At 38.8% G+C, this 16,678-nt stretch overlaps 1 protein-coding gene across 1 annotated transcript in view; it reads right to left on the reverse strand.

Annotated features, from left to right (window-relative positions):
• LOC131974777 (cytoplasmic phosphatidylinositol transfer protein 1-like) overlaps window positions 1-16,678 on the reverse strand; it is a 92,057-nt gene that overhangs the window by 16,137 nt on the left and 59,242 nt on the right. The window contains exons 2-4 of the mRNA XM_059337234.1: window positions 9,845-9,993; window positions 3,470-3,558; window positions 1,508-1,515 (exon numbers count right to left, since the gene is read on the reverse strand). Of these exons, the coding sequence (XP_059193217.1) occupies window positions 1,508-1,515; window positions 3,470-3,558; window positions 9,845-9,993 (246 nt within the window). The remainder of the gene's footprint in view (window positions 1-1,507; window positions 1,516-3,469; window positions 3,559-9,844; window positions 9,994-16,678) is intronic.

Genomic DNA, 16,678 nt, shown 5'->3' on the forward strand with positions numbered 1-16,678 from the left:
TCCTTGTCAAAGTTAACAAAAGCCAATACAATTATTCATACAAGTCTTTTTGCTAAAAACTAATCTTGTATCTACACTGACTCATACATGAACACAAAACGCCTCCACGCATATAGAGACATTATCGAGCATTCTGTCGCGGCAACAATGTTGTTGTTCCCCTCTTGTCCCTGCACCCTAAACTGGCGTGACTCACACTGTCGACATTTCTCACTCTGCACAACAGAAGCCTTATAGCTGAGCCTAATGGTATGCACGTGTGTCTTAAAAATGTGCCGATGCTTCATGTGTTTCAAGTGTTAATCGCTGTCACATAGGCAGTTGTGCTTATTAGCAAAGACACGCTCACTGCCGTGTGTGTGTCTGTGAGGGCCGAAGTTGTTTTGATCACTGCAGACATGGAAGATGCAAGTTTTAACAAACCTTATCCGTGTACGAAAAAAACGCAAGATGTTCGAAACAGCAGCAGAGTAAACTTCTGCAACCAGCCTTATAGCTTCTATACGGAGTAAACCACAACTCTTTATAATGTAAATGTTTGTGTATTTGCATAATCTAGCATATTACAAGCTGTCAGATCAGTCAGTTAGTATGACATTTCGTAGCTCAATCATGGTTTAATCCAATCAATAAGCTAAAGAGGGTGGCTTTTGATTAAAGCTGCACCAATCAATCTTTTACTTAAGCAATGGCTATGTTAAATGTGAAAGGGCTCATTTGTCGTGATAAACCCACAGATCGAGAATGATCACCCAACTTTGCTGTCTTCCTCAACTCTACACAACATGTTTCAGCTTATTGTCTTGGTTTTATGAACCTCATCTTTACTGTTTTGATTTACTGTAACCTTGTTATTTACTTAACTCTAGCCTCAGCAGGCAGCTGTGTCCAGCAAAATAAGCTCTGATAAACTCACTGTATACAACTTGCCCAGGCCCTCATGGCAAGTTAGCAAATGTAGTGGAGAATTTAGCAGCTAAAGAACTAAAGAATGATAACATATTCTTTAGGAGTTGTGAATATGTAACTTAAATTTGGTGAGTCGCCAGAGTGGCAACTCCAAGTAAAAAACAAAGTTTTATGGATTCTTTTAGATGTGTAAAGAAGTGCTTGTTTGCAAGCCTGTTGTCATAACACGTAAACGCAATTATTGTCAGTGTTGCAATTTTGCGTTGCTAAAATAATTCAACACTCAAAAGAATGTTCAATGCCACGATAATAGCACTAGATTTAATTCCCTTTTTAATATCTTACTTTTAGAAAATGTACCCTCAAAAGGTTTCACGATAAAATAGAAAAAGTAGCGTTCCAGTAGTATTTTCCATTCTAAACAACAATGCTGATGCATGGCCTGTGCATTTTGTGTGCATTCATAATTGTAATAGGCCATGATTCTCAATTTTGAAGACATATCTGATGATCAGAGGTATCCTTTAGTGTTTTTCACTCAGTGTGGCATCTGGTGTACCGTAATAAAGTCATGCAGTGTAACATGGAAGATACTTACTGTGTATTCTACAGATCAGGGCGTTGGGTGACACAGACGGGTCAGAGCGGAAACACAACACAGGAGAAACACAGTTAGTTATGTAGCTTATTCAAATTTTCCACAGCATGAAAGGAAATGATAAGGCCATGATGTAGATCAAATGTGTGAAACATAGAGGAAGTACTTAGTAACTTTCACAAATCTCACATCATCTGCTCCTTAGTGACTTTTTCTTCTACATTCTCTAATTTGCTTGCATCAAAAAGAAATTCCTTTTATCTGTACCCTTCAGCTTGTAACACTTCTCCCTTAGATCAGGATCATAAAAGCATCACAGAAATGTGTCCTGGGCACTGCAGCTCTGATCGTTGCACTTGTGACTACTGGTTGTTTGTAATGCCAGTGATATATGAAGCAAAGCTTATTCCACTGCTGCACTCATTGCAAGCTGGCGTGGATAAAAAGCATTTGCTTCACGGAAAAAACTGTAAACTTCGGCTTGGACATGTTTATATGTCAAACTGCTTTCTCACACCATGACTTCCTGTTAGACTCAAACACTGAAAAACAGAAAGCTGAGATTGTGTGACAGATGTGTCAGTTTTAAGGGCTCTTGTGACTTGACTGTATCACCTTTTAGAGTTTAAATTGATACTTTATTGATCCATTTTGTTGTCTTTAGAGGTCATTGATTTTTCACATTTAATTTACATTTTGCTTAAATTGCTATAACATCACTTATTTCCAAAGATGCTGCATCCAGCTCAGGATCCACGTGATAAAACCCTCACATGTCCTTCAGACATTGCATTTGGAGTCGTTGAAAAGTGAGCATTAAAGCTTCCTGAATTATATAAAACATGTCTGATGATGCACTGGAACATTGGTAAAAGCTCTTTCCTCTTAAAAATGTGTTAAGATGCAGTGGATATGAGCAATTTTCAACCATGTGCTAGAAATGTCTCTTCCTCTTCTTGTGACTTGAAAGCTCATACTTTCTTTTCACACGCTACTTTGACTTGCTAAAAACATACAGTAAAGCCTTTTTTAGCAAGTGCTTAGTGCTGAGTAAACTGTGTCTTGACTGACACTTTCAGCATACTGAAGCCTGTTGAGAAGCTGATCTTAAAGAAAGTGGTTGTGCTTCTTGTGATTGCTGTTCTACACTATTCAACACTAGGGTTGCCAAATTCTTAACATTTTCGAAGAAATTTCTCTGAGAATTAACTGAAGAATTTATTGGATGTAACGGGACTAAACCGGGAATTTACAAAATTGAAGGCTGGCCCTTAACAGGGAACTTAGATATAGTTAGGGAAAATATATTTTAGCATAGTCTTGACTAAAACAACCAGATTTCATGTTCATGTTCAAGTTCACTTTCGTCCCCTTAATGAGGCCACGCCCCCTACATGCACTGTGCATTCTTCAATCATGTGTTTAACTTAACAATTTAATTTTTGAATGGGTCTGGTTGGGGGTGAGTAATATTTACCTAAACATTCATGTTTTTGTTGTTCAGTGAAATAATTGATTGTTCAATAAAATAATTAAAACTTGATGAAGTTCCACTTGCAAATAAATCTGTTGAAATGTCATGTTTTTTACTTGTATTATTTTGCATGGATGTCTTATGACCAAACAAATATAGATATGTTAAAGTTAATTTAAAATACCCCCAATTTCCAGTAAATTCCCATTCCCATGGAAAGTTTCCATTTTGGAATATTTCCAAAATTCTCCAGCTTAATTCCCATGGAAAGTTTCTGGAAAGTTTCTGGAAATTTTCCACCCTGTTGCAACCCTCTTCCATACTGTGCTGGAGTGTCACAGTATGGCTTTCTAATGGTTTCATCAGATAACTGGATTTGATATGATGTGATTTTGAGTGTTAGGCCTATGCGCAGTAATGGTCATTAAAAAAACAACAACACAAGACTGATTAGCTGCCATTCCAACACATTTACTTTACATGCTCACCTGTTATGGTGTGAGGATAGTAGTTCCATGCTTTCTCCGTCACGTAGAAGATTTTAGGAACCACTGCTCGAGCCCAGCTGGGTAATTTACTGCAGAGAGACATTGAGACAGACAGAGACAGATGAGGAGAAAGAGCTTGTACCAGCGAGGGAGGGATGGGGGGAGAAATTGCTTCCGTTATCGCAGCAATCATGAAAAACTTGTTCCACTTGTGAAGGGAAAATCGCATCACAGTAAAAGAAAATTGAAACTGAGGGATGGTATGAAGAGAAAGCTTCCAAAAACTCTTATTCAGGGAAGATGCTACAGGAGACCAAACACATATTTCTCTGCACACCAGGCTATCTCCATGGTTACTAAAGACTTTCAAAATCTTCCTCCAGACACATTTGAAAGTATTGAAACATACTCTGCTATGATTAGTATTTGTTTAACATGGTTTTCCCACTTAAAAAGTAAAAAAACAAAAATAAATTGGCAACTAGCAGATGTAAAAGAATGGTAATCTATTATTTGTTTGTATGTTGTTGTAAACATAGATGTGTAAGAAAAACTGAATACAGCGTTGGAAGCGGGGCCCTGTTCATTCCGATGAAAGTTTTTTCAGTGGCAAATGAAGCCTAACTAGTTCGACTTTGATATTTAAAATTACACAGATCTTCTGTAGCTGCCTTACTATGGGCAAGGAAGAGCAAGCAAACGTTCCTTTTCTCTTCACCGCTCGGTCTCATGAATCTGGATCTGATGAAAAGTGAACGTTTCAACTTTTAGGGCCTAATGATTAAAATAATGGCTATATAAGTGTACATATTGCAAAGTTGATTTGCCTAAGAAAATGTATCTGCTCATTTACAGACATCACTTTCACAATATGAGTAGGCCCGTCATGAAAACAAATTTTTGACAATATAGTTTCCCAGAAACTATGACAATAAACGATATTATCTTTGAGTACATCCTTTTCCACAGCAATGAATTTTTAAATCTCAAGAATATTGAACATTCAAATTGAAATGTTGAAAAGAAATATTTAAACATCCTTGATAAATGAAACATAAATAAACTACACTTAAAACAAATAAAATAGACTCTCAGGCTCTGTTAACAGAAATTGCACTGATATAAGTATTATATTTTTATATATTCTAAATAATATATAAACAGCTGTTTGGGAGATTCTTTGGCAATTCCAACAGTCTGTCAAACATTTGCAGTATTACTAAAAAAGCACAAAAGTCTGCGTTATAACGCGTCCACTATGAGAGTGGCATGGCTCATTTAAGAGGCAGGACAGTGTATGTGTGTGTGGAGTGAGTGGAAGAGCAAGAAAGAGCGAGTGGGTGATTCTGGTGACAGTAAATGCAGCGGGGGGCTCTCAATGTCCAGCCGGGGCTTTTGTTCTCAGCTGAGTGGGACGGTCATGTTTTAAAAGTACTTCTTGGTTCGTTGTATTGCCAGTTTGCGTTGCTACTGTTCTCATACAGGCAGGTTGACGTCGAATCCAGAAAAAAATATTTTGTCCAGGTTATAGATCGAGCATTAAGTTAATATAGTAATTATTGTGGCAGGCCTAAATATGAGTCTATGGTAAAAAAGTATTTTTGGGCTCCATGACATCAAGTTATTGTGTGAAAGCTTGCCGTTGTTCCTAGGGGGCTTTTTCTTAATTGGCAATGGCTGTCACAGTGTAAATAGTTGTGAAGCAATATCTGCTTACACTGCTGCTCATGTCTTGTATCATATAAAAACACCATATGGACATGTTTAAAAAGGTTTTTAAAAATCAACTTTTATTGGAGGGTATTTGAGGGCATTTTGAACCAACTTCAACTAGAGATATAAAAACAAAACAATGGGTGGTGGGGGCGGAGTTATGTGATGGACTATTTCTTCGCCGGGTGCAGGAACTTCCTGGAGTATTTACCATACAGATATGAGAGTAAAAAACACAAAAGCAAATAATCATATTTCCAAATGTTAAACCTTTACTTTAGTTGCAACCCCAGACTGGAGAGTTCTCATACCACTTTTCAACCAAAGCAGTTCCAGGGGAAGATTTGGAGCTGCTGACTAGTCTTTAACCAGTTCTTAATTTTTCGACAGACAAAGAACCGGCTCTCGGTCAGGAAAACTGGTTCCAGAGCGACACCAAGCCTTTGCTGGTCTTGAAGCACAAACCACTTACGTCAAGGGCTGGGGGCGGTGTTATCGTGACCAACAAGACCAAGTAAAAGGTGAATCATTCATTTTATTTTATTTGTTTAATCACAATGTGCAATGAGTTCTTTTTGCAGACTGAACCTCTCGATCATCTACCAGGAGCTCATAGATTTACAGTATATTGCTAATTAGAGCTGGGCGATATATCAATATAAAAGATATATCAATATATTTTTAAATGTCATATGAAATAAGATCATATCGCATATATCGATATAGTTAAAAAAATGTTATTTTATATATAAATGCTGCCCTTACTAGGGTTTGTCATATTTACTTCTTTTGTAATGTTTGTTATTCTTTTGTCGTATAAATATATTTATTTCAGAAAAAGATTGGCCTATTTCATTTCACAGGCTATTTTTATTTAAGATGTTTTTTTTATTTAAATGGCACTTTATGGAGCTTTGATTTGAAAAAAATGTACTCCTGTTATACAGTATTTATGTTCACTTAAATAAAAAGTTTCAATAAAACTACTTGTGACATGTAATATTTGGCTTTGACTTTCACTGAATATTTGCTCTCACTTTGTGATATACATCATATATCGATATTCTGCCTAAATATATCGGTATATGACTTTCGGTCCACATCGTCCAGCCCTATTGCTAATATGTGCACTTTGTGAGTAACGCTTGACATTCTCTCATCTTGAACTCTGAACTGACTGTAATTGTTGCTATGCAGAGAACTTATTTATGAGACGCGTCAAACATAGAAGTCGATAGGCTTTCATACAGCCTGCCTTCATCACTGCTTCCTTTGATTGACGTGGAAAACAATTTCTTAAGGAGGACAAAAATGGCGCCCACAGCATCGTGACGGCTGTGAATAAAAACAGCCATCGACTATCACATTGTGTGAACGTTGGCAGGCTCTCTCACACACTCCCCCCCCCCCCCCTCTCTCACACTCTCCCTCCCAACAAAAGAGACTGACACTCCTCCTACACCTCCATCTGTTGATTTCTCCCATTCCCTCCTTGTTCTTTTAAATATATTTGCCAATGGCTGCTACAACAAGGGGGAGGGTGGGGGCCCACGTTGCCAATCGTCCAAGCTTGGTGGGTGGCTGCTCGGAGTTTTAATGCCAAAGCCTGTGTTTGTATTTAGAAAAAATTAATAAAGAACACCCCAGTTTAGTTGAACACAACCAAGGGAACGCAACACTTTATTCAATCACAAAACCAACCATCCCCTCTCCGCTCTTAATGAAAGTTATTGACAGAACAGGCGTGGAATCGATGTTTAGGTCGGATGGGACCAGGCCAAATAGTGAAGTACAGCACAAGGCAGATTGTGAGAGCTAATGGGGCGGTTGAAGCGTGACAGAATGAGTCCAGATTGACATCCCTGCTGGCAAATTAGAGCTAAATGTTGAGTTTTTGTAGAGCCAGATGGATGGCCAGTTGAATGGGGCAGAACAGTGGTTAGTTATGGTAACATCCTATTAATCAATATAACCTTATCTGATTTGATTTTGCAGAACTTGATTTAATTTCACGGCTATTAGTTTAATTCACCGAAATCCATCTCACATTTTTCTGATACTGCAGCTTTTTCTCAGTTTTTTTGTGCTTTTCTTTTTTTTTTTTAAATCTCCGAATAAACACAGGTTGTATGGGACTGTCCATGTGTTTATTTTGCTTCCCTTACTGAATATAAAAAAAAAATCTTAATAACTAACCACTTTTCACTTTTCAAGACAGGACCGAAGCATCGCTTTGAATTCCAGCTAATGTAACCCTGAGAAATGAACATTTTACCCAGTCACTCTGGAAAGGTCAGTGTTTTGTGTTCTTTCAACGAAGCTGTGGATGTAAATGGATTATTTCTTTATAATAACATTATTAAAACTCCCCCCACGGGTAAAGAGAGCTGTAAGTAAGCTGCTGTTGCAATCTTGTTCCAAAAAACAAACAAAGGAATGCATTGTGGAAATAATTAACTGGTCTGAAGCACTAACAAAAGCACAATAGAAACTTGGACAACAGTCTAAGCTTGTCTGGAAGGTTATCACGGTATTGTCTGTTCAACACTTCGCTATCAAAGCATTGAGCAACTGTAAAAAAAATATAGTTTTTTTGTGAATTGAGCAAGTTGTTAAAGTGTTCCATTTTAATTCCTAATCCTTTTATTAAATACATTGCAAATCGCGTGCAAATACCTGAATGGAAGCCCAACTTATCTCCGTTTGCTCCCTCTGCCTTCTCCCACTTCTCTCCTCTGAAACGCAGAGCCGTGCTTACTCAGCATAATTAGTTCCCTGGCATAGCGAATGCTGACGCAGTTATTTGTGCTTAAACAAATGGCCTACAGCATCTCTGTCCCCCCTCTGTTCTCTCCCTCACTTATCCTTATTTTTTAATTCTCATTCCCGCTGTCATTTTCTTTTCTTTACACATTCTCCATCCTGTTCTCTGCCATCTCTCTTTGACTCGTGTGTGTGTGTGTGTGTGTGTGTGTGTGTGTGTGTGTGTGTGTGTGTATGGGATCACATGTGTATCTGCATGCGCAAACACACCTATCAGTCCACACAGAGGCCCATGGGATGCAGTGTAAAGAACCAGTATTGGGTGATATAGAACTGTGATGGATACGTGACTCAGGGGACCTGCTTGTAGCGTAGAGCATGTGTGCATTTGTGTGTTTGCCAACTTTTCCATCCTCATTAAATGACTCAATGTAATCTTAGCCAGTTGATAAGCAGATACACTATACTTTGTACTTCAGGTTTTTCCAGCTTTGAGTACAGTCATGGCTAAGGATGCAATTTTAGCTGACTTTTTCTTTGAGTAAGAAAGTTCAGAAAAAAAACTTTAGTATCAGCGATTAAAGTACCAATTGTTACTCAGCCCACTGCTGTAGTGTTTCAGTCCTGCACTCCCCGGAGATAGTGGTTTTGTGATGCCTTATATCTTGACTTTATTGTTTGAATTTCTGCTGGCTGGGCTCTTTTCTTTAACTGTCCAGCCATGGTGGGTTATGTTGTTCTATCCACCTTCACTTAAGAGACCATATTGCAGGATCACTCCAGCCGGGATCAACCAAACTGGTCAAGTGTTAAGGTAGATATTAGGTAGGTTCAGCTCTGAGGAGACAGAGTCTTTGTCCTGTATTTTACGCAACAAGACCTCCAACCTAAACGACAGAATAGACCGTTTGTCAATATCACCCATAATGACCCATATGAGCGTTTGTCAAAATAACCCATGTGGACGTTTCAAGGCTCACGGTACCGTGGTGCTTTCCAAAAGTAGCACACACGTCATTATACATACACGTAAAGTTCGGGTTGTAAAAAAGGCTGGAGGTATGGTGAATTTAGGCTACAAAAAAACAGTGACCTAAGTTTAGGGCAAAAAGGGGCGTTCCCGGTGGCACACCTGGTAGAGCGCGTACCACAGAGGCCCAGTCCTTGTAAGCGGGCGGCCCGGGTTCGAATCTGGCTCGGAGCCCTTTCCCGCATGTCTTCCCCTCTGTCTCCCCCTTTCACTCTCAATATCTCTCCTATCAATAAAAGCTACAAAATGCCCAAAAAAATGTCTTTAAAAAAAAAAAAGTTCCTGGTTAGGTGTTATGCTGGTAAATGCTGGAAGTGAGTTACGAAGGTGACGTAAGCAATGTAAGCAATGCAAGTTATGTTAAAAAAAACAGAATTAACAAAGCATGACCCATGGAAATTATGTAAAAAACTGAAGTTATGTAAAAAATTGTTTATCTTCTGTTTTCACACGGGACACCCTATAATCCTGGGAGAAAGTTTGTCTGTTCGACCCATCCACCCTGCCTCCCTGCTGCCCCGATTGTGATATTGGCCATTTAAACTCCAAATCGCTGTCGATTATTACTACTCCGTCCGCAAAATGTGAATCGTATTTTGCTGCCTGTACAAACACCCTATATTGGCGTTTTGGGGGGGAGACCAGTCTCATTTTACGTCATCAACTACACAGTCTCTCATTGGTCATTTATGCGGTCAACTATGTTGTGGCCTGTGATAGACCTGAGTACATTTAAGAAAGACATCAAATTTAGAAAGTTTTATTGACAGTCTTAACCAAATTTGTGTTAAATAAAGAGTACAATAGAGTGCAACTCCACACATAATTTAACCAATAATTTAAAGTTCAACAGTCATCGTTCCACTGACCTGTTGAGGTAGACTCGTTTCTCTGTGAACTGTCCTTGGCCGTGTGCTGGGTCTTCATATGGTTCGTTCTGGACGACCTCCACTCCTTCCCCTCTGTCACTCTGCTCATGGCTGTGTTTACTGATCATGTACAGCTGCCCAATCCGGTACTGGAAGATAAAACACACAGACAGGATAAGTTCACAGGTTATTGTCTGACAGCAATCACTTTAAGAAACTTACAGCATACCCTTGAAACACTAGTGTAACAAGCTTGGGGCATGCTGCAGTCAGTTGTTTTCTCAATCAAGTTTTCCAAACTTTACATTGAAATTTAAGTATTCAAGTATTGAGTTACCACCACAGCCTTCATGAAAATCTCAAGAGGTGTCATGTAACTATGGGAAGTCACCTAAATACAGGTAGAAATGGAACACAGTAGACTGTAACATCAATAAATGTTTAGACAAATATTAAATGTGAATGTATGTATTGTTAAACTGTGCATTTAAGGCCTTTAGATGCAATTCTAAAAATGAAATTGGGTCTGAAGTAAATCTGTATGCAGCTTCAACTGAAAAAATAACACCCTGTCTAATTATCATCAAAAACGTCCCACTTGGATTTCCTCATTTTTTTATCAGAACAATACTTGCTTATTAGTCATTAAGCAAAATCATAAGAGGAACACCATGGAATTCAATCCAAAGCTAATGTGATGCACTGAAGCAAAATTGTTTTAATATTTTTAGTTTTCTTTCCTGAGTACATTTCTGCCTTCTAATGATAAATACTGAAAGATCTAAAGCAGTGCCTCAGGTTCAATAATATGCATTCACTTGAATATAAATGGTGGTGTCTTTAATTATGAATATACTATTAATGTGTCAGTACTACCTTGAAACTTTAAACTACTTCAACAGTAGGCCGACAGAATATGGGAAGCTGTACTCGCCAACACAGTAAAAAGCAGATGTTTGCTTGACCATAAATTGCCTGTCTGCTTGGCCCTTTGTCAACACTCATTGTTTATTTATTGCCTTATTTTCCAGACTTAGTTGAGAAAAAGGTCAGAAAACAAAGCAAAGTCATGTCAGCGCCTGCAGCAATAATGCTTCTTCCATGAAAGGCCAGACGTACAGTTGATTTGTGGCGAAGCGACTTCTGAATTAATGACCAAAACTCTGTGGCATTTGTACATATTGGATGTGTTCAGTTAATTAAATACACTGGCCATGCAATAACAGCCTTTAGTTTAAAATGCCCTGCAGCATGTTCACTTAATGCAAGCGATAGAGTGGATTGACTGATTTGAAGGCGGCACGTCTGTGATCTTTATTCTTTGTGTTCTAAATCCAAAGCTTCTGTTGGAGACAAAAGACCCAGAAACAAGTAAGAAAGATATGAGAATGTATGAAGGGTTTCAAAGAAGGAGAAAAGGAGCCGACTGGGAGTGAGAGATGGATCAAAGGAGGGCAACTTGAGGAGTTTTAATGAGAAGGAGGGGCTAAAATTGAATAAAAGACACAAAGAGAAGACACAACGTTCCATTTTTGACTACAGATCGTTACTGAGAGAGAAAAATGAGGCGTGATGGTTTGATGATGGCCTGTGACGCTCATAATCCTTTTATCTGTGAACAGGCTGTGAACGAGTGAAGCTTCACTGCTCAGTCACCATGTGTTCTTTTCCCTTTGTCCTCCACATGTGTGCTTCAGTTTAAAACGGAATTTCATTAGTGAGCGTACAGGACCTTAGTAATGAAGGAGAACTATAACAACCACATTCCCCGAGATTCTGCATCTCTTTTTCCCTGACCTTTACCTGTCACGGCTGTTGGCTGAGCTGTGAAATGCTGTCAGGGGAAAATGTACGGTGCTCACACAAAATAGCTCCCAGAGGAGGGGCTCAAAATGGTGTCAGCACCTGGTGCAAATCTTTGATGGATACACAGATTTTACAGATATGTGCTAAAATAAATGAAACAATTACGCAAGTCGTTAGAGCAGCACGTGGAAGGATGCACGACCACACAGCTAGAACAGATACTATCATGGGGAATTGGCCTATATACACGGTTGCCCATACAGTTGGAATAATTTTGATTTTAGACACAATCCTCTGTTAATTGTGGTTTAATTTTCATTGTGATACATCTGGAAGAGATTGATAAAGTTTTGAGACTTTATACATTTTATCTGTCAAGAATAAAGCACATTGTCAAATATTTTATTCCAAATTCATAAGCAACTGTGAATTATGGCTCCTACATTTTAAAGGTATGATATGCAGGAATTTCCTAAAAACAACAATGTTTAGGCCTAAAGAAAAATAAAAACCTCTCAATTATGACTTATTACCCACTAAAAATGTGAGGCTGTGACTGACACCATTTTTTACTGTTACTGTTTTACTAGGACATTTCTGCACATCACCCTTTGGGCACCAAGCTATTTAAATAATGGACACAGCCAGAAAAAAAGGAAATATAGCTAGGCAAAATGCCAAGCAGACAAAGCTAGTTCTAAATTGAGAGTAAATCTGGGGTTTGCTTTCACTTTTTATTGAGCTGGGAAGGAGGGGTCAAGTTTGAATGTTTACAAACAGTAAGCGACAATTCCTGCATAGTATGCCTTTAATACTTTCATGACAATGTTCGATGCTACATGAAGTAAAAAATAGCTGATTTCCAGCTGAATGAAGCTGAATAATTAAAAAAATGTCCAGCTACATTAACAAAGCAATGCTGTAAAGTCTGTTAATTATGTCCGGTGGAGGAAACACAAACATTCCCCAGCAATACATCCCCAAACATCTGCCTCATTATGTACACAATCTATGCTTTAAAGGTCACAAACCCAGCTGCAGCCCTTTGGCTCCGTGTCCTCTATACTGATGTAGACGAGTTGCACTGTGAAACTTTGAAAGGGCAAATAATGCGATGACTCACTTCCTCTGTATCTGTTTGCACCAAGGCCGCTGCTCTCTAGACAATGGTCTACGTGTAAGATATGCAGTGTCAAAAAAGGACACACACATGAAGAAACACACAAAAAGAATACCAGACCTATGAAAAGGTTGTCTGAGTACAAAATTCCCCGACTAGAAAGACAGACACAGCAGTAGGTTAAGATCAGAGACAAACAGATGACGCTAACATTATTGTTTTGGCTTTTGTTTTGCAGGTGTAGTGCTATAAATTACAGCGATGTACCATTGTACCATTTCCTTCCTGTTTTGGCCACTTGGGGGCAGCAGAAACAAGCTGTAAAAACAACACGAACATAATATTTATTAGTCAATACAGCTGATATTGCCTTCTTGTTAGCAAACAGTTGCATATTTACATCAAGCCCATAGGAAGAGTGCCGGGCATTGTTGCTGATTTGACATATCGGCGAAACAGTGGAATTACAATTTCCAGGTGCATCACGTGATGCCGTTGGACTCAGAAATACTTTTCTGATAGACGAAGAATAAGTATGTAGAAGAAACATCTGTAAATCAACAGATCACCCATCACAACCCCTAAGAAATGACTCGTTTTACTCTCAAAATGTGATCCATTCGGTCCAGTAACATTTGGAAAGTCTAGAAGAGCCGTAACAATAAATAGCTTTATTCACATTAAAGTTATCAGAGCGCTAAACTGGAAGTAACCCCCTCAGCCAGCAGAAGTCTTTAGTGTGCAAGTCCTGTGGGCCCAATAGAAGAGCAACAGAAGATCTGGCTATTTTTTTTTACGAATGGACGGCAACATTTTTTGGCATCATGCGCCACTGAGCAACTTTCATAGGGAATAAGCTGACCCCACCTCCAACCATGTATCCAGTTATCTATACATCCATGATCTTCCTGTTCAGCAGATATGTAGCAACATAAACTTTCATTTGGAGTCGTGTTTTTGCTCATCTTATGAATCCTATATTCATTTTACCAACTCCTTAGGGAAATGTTTAACTCTTTAGCTGCAAAATGTGCCACTATGTTCATGCAGCTAACTGCTAACTTTGTTTGTTTGTTGCTTGGTACTGTTTGCTTCCTTCCTCCAACAATGAGCTCAAAGATGCCACAAAGCGTTGTAAGTGAACTGAAGTCAAGTGATTGTTAGACCAAAGTCCTTGTGGGTTTATCCATCACTACATGCAACCCTTTCAGTTACAAGAAGTCATGTCATCCATTGTTAATACAAACATGTTAATCATGGTTAACTTGTGCTTAAAATATTCTTAATCAACTTGAACACCAGTGGAGCAGAACCAAGCAGACACTAAAAAGTTCAGTAGCAGTTCAGTGAGTGCAGTGTAGCGGAGGGTTGTCATGTTGCAAGATTATGAAATGCATCAAGCAAAAGGACATTTTCTGCACTTGTGGCACACCTAAAGGAAATTTTGAGTGTCGGCAGCATCAGCTGAGAAATGACCCGTACACAGTGCAAGGCTCTGTGCAGCACAGCCAGTAGTGCAGTACTGAAATTAATGACCAATCTCCATGTGTTATCTAACACCGATACAAGGGTAGCCTGTTTGTCTTTTAATGGTTGAGTTTAATACTGCCAGTTATGTGTTCACTGTTGAGACAGTTCAGAGTCAGTCACAATAAATAAATTATCGAGACTGTCAAGAAAATCAGCACTGAGAATGTACACGCTTTCAAATATGTACGAATTCAAACATGGCCGAGCTGTATTAGAAAAACTTATGTAATGCAGAAAAAAAGGCCTGATGAAACATATATGAGCTGAAGTTATTACATTACCACTACACAGTGTACTGTAACAGCCAAAACACATTGCATAACATGTTCTTTTAGCATCACCTTCTGTTGATTCAGTCTCTTTTCTACTCAATGGCGGCAGCACCAGCTCCATTAATAAAAGTTCACCTTTTCATTGAAGTCTCGAAAGCAAAGGCAGCATTTCTAAAAACAGCTCTGGATGGTGGTGAGCGAGAGCCTGCCAGGTTAAGAGCTACTGTAAATAATGCAGATGCTCTCCACTCCTCTTCCTCATGCCACATAGGAAATGAGGGAGGTGAGTGGGGTGGATTTAAAGACACCGAGGCAGAGGACAAACTGCGGGGGGAGATTAACAGGAAGTAGAAGAAGGATATTTTGAGTCCTTTGCTAATGAGTGAGGACACAGTTGCAGAAAATGAGAGAAAGGCACAGAAGGACGGACATAAGGCTGGATATACAGGGTTATAGAGGCAGTAAAGAGTGACATCAGAATAATTTAATGTCCGTTTAGACAAGAGATGTCCTTTTAAATCTGCTTCGTCATCTATGAGCTGTAGCGCTCATCATTTTCTAAAAATATCAAGGACGTGCATACATTATCTCAACCTCTTATGAGGGCCAATGTGATTATCTGAAATGTTTGAGGACACCATGATGAATGTGCTTGACCGTGAACAGGATAATATGCCGCGGCATATTAGGGAAGGTTTTTCACAACAACAAATAAAAGCCTGTACTGACTAGTTGAATGACCCTGTTATTTTCCCCCTCGTTGAAGCAGAACAGGCAATCACTTCAGAGAACGCAGCAGCACTAAAGTACTACTTGCTCTGTCTCTTGTCTGGATTCTTCACAGTGTGATCGATCATTCAACTACATGACGCAGCCAGCACAAAGAGGCCAGGACTTGCCTCGTCTTTATTCGATTTGTCTGATGACGAGGCACTTTGGTTTGTTTTTGCTCATTAATCAGAAGCAATAAACTAGAGTGTGTTGTCATCATCCCTCCCTATTACACGGTCCTGTCTGGTCTAGGTCATAGACATCCAAAATCCACTGCTGCATTCTGTGGATTGGCTGATTTAAGGGACAATCTACAATTGTTTGTTGCTGAAGCATTTACCTACAACCACTCCCAGGCTTGGTGTTGGCCACCCAATAACAGGGGTTTGATGCAAGGGTACAGATGATTCCGGCCCAATGCCCAGGGGGCCCAAGGAAACGTCTGCGGTGGTCACTGTCTCATGAAACTATGTACGTCTTAAACCAATACTTTTCTGAAAACATACAGTGCTTAACACATTTATTTGACCAGTAGTTTATGCCACAGCTGTCCTGAATTAGCAGCAATGGTAATTACCAAAATCAATCACCGAAACGATATATTTTTAATGCTAAAATATAATTATTATTGTTATCCATGAACTTTCAAATGTACTTTTTTTTTTTTACCCAAAAAACTGTTAAAATAGTAAAGCACGTTATTATTTCTTGATTAAGATGTCAAATCATAGTTACTTACTTGCATTCCTGAACAGGAAAAATTAGTTTTAGTGGTTGAATGTTTTGCTTGATTCATTTCTGACTTCTCAGAGAAGCCCAGTGAGCCAGCTCAAATTTGAGTATAAAAAGGTGAATTTAGTTCGTTATTTACCAAATACATAACAATAATATTTTAGTTTCAAACAAGCTCTTGAAAGATTTCTAAAATATTCATGTTTTCTTGTTTTTATGACAGGTGGTCTAATACATTTGTTAAGCACTTTAAATCGGACGAGGTCAGATAAAAATCACCTTACCACTCTTTACCTTCAGCTCTACTGTGTGCAGCACATCATTCATGATGGAGCTGGGTGGAGCCGTGAGCTTTTGCCGACAGTTTGAGGATCCAATGGATTTTTAGAGATTTATTCACAAGCTTCTAATACTTTTAATTATCTGTGGGTTGTTGCAGATATTCAACTACTACTGGTGACCCAAAAGGGTAGTGATTTGTGAAAAATAAAAATGATAAAATATGGAGATAAGAGGTTTCCGCTCAACAGTGATAATATATAATATATAATAATAAGCCATCAATTTGGCTTATCTCAGTAAGTGATTACAAACACTTTCCTT

This window comes from Centropristis striata, chromosome 1 (assembly GCF_030273125.1).
Source record: "Centropristis striata isolate RG_2023a ecotype Rhode Island chromosome 1, C.striata_1.0, whole genome shotgun sequence".
Lineage (NCBI taxonomy): Eukaryota > Metazoa > Chordata > Actinopteri > Perciformes > Serranidae > Centropristis > Centropristis striata.